Source organism: Phacochoerus africanus, chromosome 16 (genome assembly GCF_016906955.1).
Source record: "Phacochoerus africanus isolate WHEZ1 chromosome 16, ROS_Pafr_v1, whole genome shotgun sequence".
NCBI classification, from domain to species: Eukaryota; Metazoa; Chordata; class Mammalia; order Artiodactyla; family Suidae; genus Phacochoerus; species Phacochoerus africanus.
Window position 1 is genome coordinate 5,940,021 of NC_062559.1, and position 7,811 is coordinate 5,947,831.

General features: G+C 47.5%; 1 protein-coding gene and 1 long non-coding RNA gene across 3 annotated transcripts in view; one reads left to right on the forward strand and one right to left on the reverse strand.

Moving 5' to 3' along the window:
- The window catches only part of NUB1 (negative regulator of ubiquitin like proteins 1), a 28,359-nt gene extending 24,793 nt beyond the window's left edge, over nt 1-3,566 (reverse strand). Inside the window, exons 1-2 of the mRNA XM_047763776.1 lie at nt 3,465-3,566; nt 385-502 (exon numbers count right to left, since the gene is read on the reverse strand). Coding sequence (XP_047619732.1) covers nt 385-502; nt 3,465-3,535 — 189 coding nt within the window. The 5' untranslated portion in view covers nt 3,536-3,566. The remainder of the gene's footprint in view (nt 1-384; nt 503-3,464) is intronic.
- A 200-nt stretch (nt 3,567-3,766) lies between these two features.
- Nucleotides 3,767-7,590, forward strand: LOC125117665 (uncharacterized). 2 transcript variants are annotated; one of them, XR_007132681.1, is made up of 3 exons: nt 3,767-4,311; nt 6,170-6,771; nt 7,458-7,536. It is a non-coding gene; the product is annotated as an uncharacterized LOC125117665 (long non-coding RNA). The 2 variants fall into 2 exon arrangements; XR_007132682.1 differs by having other exon boundaries at nt 3,772-4,311; nt 6,170-6,479; nt 7,458-7,590.
- Nucleotides 7,591-7,811: the final 221 nt, after the last annotated feature.

The window sequence follows — 7,811 nt, forward strand, 5'->3', positions numbered from 1 at the left end:
ACTGTTTTACAGCAGACCGCGCTCACAAGGCGGCCTGGGACCCTCCGGGACACCAACCCTGAACACGTAACACACTGTCCTTCTGGCCCCGGTACTGCCCCGCTAGCAGGACACTCAGGTTCAAAACTGCAAGCAACACCACGAAGGTGTTAGAAATGGCAGATGCCAAAAAAAATCAGACAACGCTCTCATATGAATAAAGTCCGAAGCAACAATAAGCTTGCCAACTCCTAGTAAAATGCAGGTACCTGCTTATGACTAATGTTTTTGGTTATGCCAAAGGTTTACATGGTTGTGCCTGGCACTTTCTGGTGACTTCAGAATCTTATTTACCAAGGAGACTTAACAACACTGCTAATTATTAATGTCTTAAAAGAAAAATACCTTCAATGCCAAACCAACTTCTTTATTCTCATCTGTATAAGGAGGTTTCCAAAGTTGAATTCTGTCTTCCCTTAAAAACTGGGTCAATTTTGCTTGGAGATACTTCTTTTGCGCCATCCTTGGAAGGAAAACAGTACATCAACAACACCTCGTGCCACACTTCAAAGTGTCTCACAACTTACCTGATACACTGATGTGTTTTCTGAGTAAGAGGAGTTCTCCTCCACTCTTTCCTCTTCAGTGTAATCTAAATTACTTTTAGATTCAGTTTTAACTAGCTCCAGACTTCTCTAAATATAATACAGATGGAAATAAGTAACAGGCAGCAAAGTTTTCTTTTTTGGCCACCCCGAGGCATATGGGGTTCCCAGGCCAGGGAGCAGATCCGAGCAGCAGTTGCAGCTGGGGCCACGCCAGATCCTTTAATCAGATCCTCTGACCCACTGGGCCGTGCTGGGGATAAAGAGAAGCTGCGTCCCGGTGCTGCTGCGGAGACGCTGCTGATCACGTCATACCACAGCAGGAACTCCTGTAGCAGAGGTGATTACAGTTCTCTTTCTTTCTCCCTTTCTTCCTTCCTTTCATTTTTTTTTTTTCTTTTTTGGCCACCCCCACATGGAAGTTCCCCAGCCAGGGATCAAATCTGAGCCACAGGTGTAACCTATGCCACAGCAACACCGGATCCTTAATCCACTGCAGTGAGCCTGGGACGGGAACTCCCTGAGTTTTTAAATTGAAAATTTAATATTTACAATACTGGAAAAGTTGTGCATGATATTTTGGGATAGAAGCATAAAAGCAGATATATATATATGATTCAAATCAATACTGGTTGATTTTTACAGCTGAGAAAATCAAGGCCCAAATTTGTAAAAATGACTCAGCCAAGGATGAAAAATTCGGCCACAACCTAACTAGCACTGGGATTTAACTCTAACACTGAACCACTGGATTCTGCTTCCTTTCACAAAACCCCTGGCTGCTTCTCTGCCCAGAGCATGTAACTACTCTCCCAAAGCAGCACACACAGCAATGGAGTTGTCTACTCATCCTCCCCTAGCACAGCTAAACTCTAAGGGGTGGGTGAGGCTGCTAGAGAATTAAACAGCTGACAGGGGTAGTGCGGCCAAATCAGACAAGCAGTAAGAAAGGTAAAAAGTCATTACCTCCTGAAGGATGAAGACAGGTTCTACAGAGCAAAAAAAGATGGGGGAGTTAATGTAACCAAGATGAGTAACTGTCTTTTTTCTATTCAGGACCTGTATTCCGCATTCCCCCACCCCCCCCACCCCCCCCAAACCCAATTCATCTGGGTACTCATTTATTTTTAACTTTGTCTTTTTAGGGCTGCACTCTTGGCATATGGAGGTTCCCAGGCTAGAGGTCTAATCGGAGCTGTAGCCACTGGCCTACACCACAGCTCACGGCAACGCCGGATCCTTAACCCACTGAGCAAGGCCAGGGATAGAACCCACAACCTCAGGGTACCTAGTTGGATTCGTTTTCGCTGCGCCATGACAGGCACTCCTCCTCATCTGATATTTAAGTCAAGTTTGATAACTTAAGTGTATTCCATAAACAAGTGTTTTAAAAGAAAGCTCAAATTAATTTTACATCAACTTGGGGGTGAGAAAGAGGGTAATGATATGGAAGAAAAAAGGAATAAAGCTGTCAAAGAGGGGGCTGGGAGCATCCGGGTAGCCTATGAGAGAACCCCAGGTTTTTCAAGCACTAACAAATGGCCTTTTACACAGAAAAGCCTATTAGTACTTATATGAATTAGCTTTTCAAACACAATTAACTGACATGACGTCACAAAGTTAGTTCCCTACTCATATATCTTCAGAAATCTTGAGTAAAATGTCACTTGCATGTGTGGGGGTGGAGGGTGGGGACCATTTCACCAGGGCATTTACAGGAGCCTAGCTATTTGGAAGGTTCAATGCAGAACCCTCTGCCATTCCGTCCAAGCAACTTCCTAATATAACTTTCAAAGGGTTTCCTAAACCTAGTGTGTGGCCCACACTCCACCCAGGGGCAAATAAATAGCAAGGAGGGTCTAGGTCCCACCAGTTAGGGGTTGGAAAAAAGATTAAACCAGGTGTGTAGACCACACTCCACCCACTTGTAAATAAACAGCAAGGAGGGTCTAGGTCCCCCCACTTAATGTTTGGAAAAAAGATTAAACCACTATGTTGAAACTTACAAAACTTCTAGTTATAGGGGTTACAGGCAGCACAATAAACGAGGATATATATTTTAAATCAAATCAAAAGGGGGAAAAGACTAATAAATCAGTTTTCCATTTTAACTGGAGAACTGAAAGTTCCATGCGTGCCATAAAATGTTCAGTATCACGGCCCCTCCCCCCTCAAAAGCAGAAATTCATTAATACTATTGCTCTAAAATGAAAGTGAAAGGATATAATCCACTCCTTTATCATTTCACTTTCATTTCTGTAATAAATTCATTAATGCGACCTTTACCCACAGCTTTTGAAATGCATGACATATATATACATATATTCAAAATCCACTAATTTTTCTCTTAGGCAGACTAACACCATAATCTTGAATTTAAAAAGCGTACGGGAAGCAGTTGAGAAATAACAGAATGCGATCGTCAAGGCTGAAGAAAATAAACCGTGTTTCCTCATTAAACAGCAAAGAAAATCTGTCTTTGATTGCAAATAAACCCCAAATGGCATATTTGAAATAACAGTCCTACGATTCAAGCTTTTTGTAGGGCTAATTAGATTAACTTAAATATATATTTCTTTCTTTATTTCTGTCTCCCTCCAAAAGCAATACTTAATCTTTTTTAAAAAATACCCACCACCCCTGCCCAACCCAGAGCAAACCTTGCGCCCGGCGAACGAACGAACGGCCGGCGCGTCCCGAACCCCCGAAGCCCCGGCCCGCAGCCCCCGGTTCCGGCCGAGCCTCGGCCCAGGGCGCCCACTGCCCGCCGCTGCAGTCGCGCCCGACTCGGGCGGGGAACGCGTCGGCGTCGAGCTGGGGGACCGGGGTCACCGCTGAGACACACGCCGGAGAGTGAACGCTCGGCCGCCGTCTCCTCACCTGCGACACAACCGCGCCAGCAGCGACCCGCCGAGTGCCCGGATGCGACGGACGCCGCCGTTTATTTTCATTCCGGGGTGAGGCCGGCCCCGCCCCCGCCGCCGCAGCCGCCCCGGACGCCGGGCCGCCCCGCCCCCGCGCGGCCGCGAGAAGGGGTTGTGGGCGGGGCCAAGGCAGGGGAGGGTGGAGTTGTGGGTGGGCCGTGGGCGTGGCGAAGGCGGGACCAGGATGGGACCGGCTGGGGTGAGGACCCCGGCTGAGGGCAGATGTGGGCGGGGCAGAGGGGAGGGCGATGGGCGTGGCCAGGGCGGACCCGAGTGAGCTGGGACGGGCCTCCCCCACCGCCCCGGGACTTGCCCAAGGCCCAGGGCGGGGCTGGCGGGAAGTCCCCACACGGGAGCTGAGGGTGGGCTCCTCCCGGAACTGTGGAGACCGCGGGGCCGCTCCCGGAGGGCCGAAGCGGTGGCGGGCGGGGCCGCTGGTCTGGCCCAAGTGGCCAGACTTCAGAGGAAACTGAACCTGGCTCCCTTTCTCCAGAAGCCTCGAAAGAGGCCAGAGCACCTTGCAGGAAGCCCATTTCCCCCCGGAAGGAGGGTCTGGACCTTCTGCCGCCGGGTCCGCCCCGCCCCCAGCTCTGGGCCGGGCCGAAAGCGCTGAGCCCCTTCAAGTCTGGCTTTTCATCCTGCCCCCTTCGCTCCGCCGGGGCCTCCCTTCGGTGAACTTCCCGGCCCCGCCGCCCTCGCCCTTCCCTCCCCGAGGGGCCTCTGCCACGCCGGTCTCCACACGCTGTCGACCGCCTGATGTGTGGAGATCCGCCTGCCGCCGGAGCACTCTGCTCACCGCTGTGGTAAATACGCAGAAACCTATGGTTTGGCCTATGTCATGCGTCTAGGAAGTGAGACAAGTGTGCAAACAAACTCAGGGCAGTGTGTGAACTGCTCTGAGAACGAGCGCAGAGCCTGGGGCGGGGTGAGAGGGGCTGCGCTCTGGTCCTGGCAGAGCTCAAAGATGCTTAGAATCCGGGAATGGAAGCTAGGGTCCAGATCAGACCCCAGAAGTTTGCTCGGATGAAGCTGTTGGCCCTTCCATTCCCGATTCCAAAGCCCATCCTTGGACCCGCTCTAGTACCGCGGCGGGGTCGGGCTTGACCGCGTGGGTCCCGCCCCTGGCAGCCAAGCTCCAGCCCTGGGTACCTGGGCAGGCTCCCAGCCTCTACTTCAACCAGCATGATAATATCACTGCTGCGCTAGGACCTGTCCCTCTCACTGCACGGGGCAGCCCCCAGGAGAGGATTAGCACCGTCACTTTTCCCAAAATGGGACTAGAGTAACACCTGAAGCAGCAAGCTAAAGGGTGAGGCGGAACCTCTCCTGGTAACTTTCCATTCTCTGGGGGGAAACCTTGGGTAGAATATGCACCTAAATCCATTTTAGGGAAGAGAAAGTGTTCCCAGGGTGCCATGTGTGCCAGTGTACCTGGCCCCTGCCAGGAGGACACCGCACACAACCCGGGAGCAACTTCTGTTCCTCTTTTTATTCTGCTGACTTGCAGGCATTGTTCACCTGCCTAGCAGTGCATAGGAAGCTGGCAATTTTCTGTATCTTTCCTACAAGGAACTTTTAGCTCCCTAGCCTCCTTTGAGTACACCAACACTTAGAAAATCTTTGAAATTAAGTTCTTTACCTTGGGTCAAATCAATTTCTTAGTCAAGGCAAAAGACAAATGGCAAAATGGAGGGAAATAGTGCCAATTAACACCAAAGAGAAATCTCTTTAGTATGTAAAGAACTCTTACAATTTGATAAGAAAAAGGCCAAAATAGAAAACTGGGCAAAAGCTCTTAAAATACAATTCACTGAAAAGGGAATATAAATGGTTCATAAGTATATGAAAAATTACCTCATTCATTATAAGATATTAAATATGAATAAAACTATACCAAAGTACCATTTTTTTTACCTGTCAGACTGAAAAAAAAATGAATACCACATGATGATGGCAAGATTACTTGGAAATAAGCACCCTCTTACCATACTCGCGAGAGATTAAATTGATACAACTCTTAAGAGGCCAATATAGTAGAATCTATTGAAATGAAAAGGCAGGAGCTCCTGCTGTGGCCCAAGAAGACTGGTGGTATCTTGAGAGCTCTAGGACTCCAGTTCAATACCTAGTCCGTACTGGGGACAGGGGTTAAGGATCCCGCATTGCTGCAGCTTCAGCTTGGGTCAAGACTGCGGGTCAGATCTGATCATGCCGTGGGGTGGCCAAAAACGAAAAAAAAAAAAAAAATGCATATTCTCTTTGACCCAATAATTCAACTTTTATTATTCTTAGTATATCTTATTAACTTGCCCCCTTTCTGTTATTCCTAATACTGGCGTTTAGTGGCTTCAAGTGCAATTTCTTGAGATGAAGAATTCTGAATTTGTGTTTGTGTTTTGGTTGTGATAGGTTTTGTGGTGATAAAGAACCAAGGAACTTCTACATAACTGATTTAACTTCCGTTGGCGTAAAACCAGAAAATCCTTAAATATCCTTTGCATGACAGTGAAATTTCGTGCTGACTGTTATCAATTCTTGCTAGAAAAACTGAAAAGAAACAGGAAGTTTTGGCAGTGCAGCTTTATTTATTGTTGCTTTGATCAGAACAATATACGTTCATTGGGATAAGTTGTGAGGTGACCTATTTTTTTTTTTTTACAGATGCGAAAACTGATTTAAAAGGAAAATAACTTCATTCTTGATTTTTCTATTTACAAATGGACATTTCTGGAGAGTGGTCGTAAACTGGGATGGGGGTTGAATGGCGATTGATACTTTTAGTCTGGTGGGTTTTCAGTTTCGCTGATATTTGGAGCCATTTGATTCAGCATCTTGGTTGGGCGAGAAGAACATAGAAGGAACAGAGGAAACAAGCAGGTGGACAGGGAGGTGTGTTCCCATCTGACTGGGAATAGATCATTTCAGTTACCCTTGGAGAGGACAGAAGCTAAAGAAGTTATGAAAAGATCAGGTGAGAGAGTTCCTTGCTGCTCAGGAAACAGAGCCTGAGAGAATGGATCTCAGATATTTTGAGAAAGGGGCTGGCCTGCTCACCTGTAACTTGGGTAGAATATTCTAGAAGCATGAAGTCCTCATGTTCTGTGTCCTGGTTTTGGATCTCCGTTCAAATGTTTAATATAAATAGTCCACTCATCTGTCTCCCAAAAGATGCATAGGCAATGTGCTAACATTGAAAAGAAAAAGAAATAAGGGCCCAGATGCTCAAGTGAACCGAATCATGGTATCAGCACTATGGAATTAAGGTTAGGACAATTTTGCTGTGTTCTACTCTTTGACCTTTTTTTTTTTTTTTTTTTTAGGGCCGTACCTGCGGCATATGGAGGTTCTCAGGTTAGGGGTTGAATTGGAGCTGTCGCTGCCGGCCACAGCCACAGCCTCAGCAACGCCAGATCCAAGCCATGCCTGTGACCTACATCACAACTCACGGCAACGCCAGATCCTTAAGCCACCCAGCAAGGCCAGGATCGAGTCCTCACGGATACTGGTCGGGCTTGTTACTGCTGAGCCACGATGGGAACTCTGAGCCCATTTTTTTTTTTCTTTTTATAGCTGCACGTGAAGCATATGGAGCTAGGGGTGGCATCAGAGCTGCATCTGTGACTTACACCACAGTTTGCAGCCACACCAGATCCTTTGCAGCCACTGAGGAAGGCCAGGGATCAGACCTGTATCTTCATGGATACTATGTTGGGTTCTTAACCTGCTGAGCCACCACGGGAACTCCTGTTGTGTTTAACCCAATTTTAATGTTAAAAAGAATTCTATATACAATGTTGGTTTTGTGATTTTAAGTTCAAGGGTGAATGAAAACTAAGGTAAAGATGGAGGCAAGAAAGTAGCTCATCCTTGCTGTAGGCCTAAGGTTTGAGAAACTTCTCTGGAGTGCTAGAATAATTCTTTTTTTTTTTTTTTTTTTACTTAATTCCAGATAACTTATAAATCACGTTATGCAAGACAATTAAAAAGATGAAATCGGAGTTCCCGTCGTGGCGCAGTGGTTAACGAATCCGACTAGGAACCATGAGGTTGCGGGTTCGGGCCCTTCCCTTGCTCAGTGGGTTAACAATCCGGCGTTGCCGTGAGCTGTGGTGTAGGTTGCAGACGCGGCTCGGATCCCGCGTTGCTGTGGCTCTGGCGTAGGCCGGTGGCTACAGCTCCGATTCAACCCCTAGCCTGGGAACCTCCATATGCCGCGGGAGCGGCCCAAGAAATAGCAACAACAACAACAACAACAAAGACAAAAAGACAAAAAAAAAAAAAGATGAAATCAGGAGTTCCCATC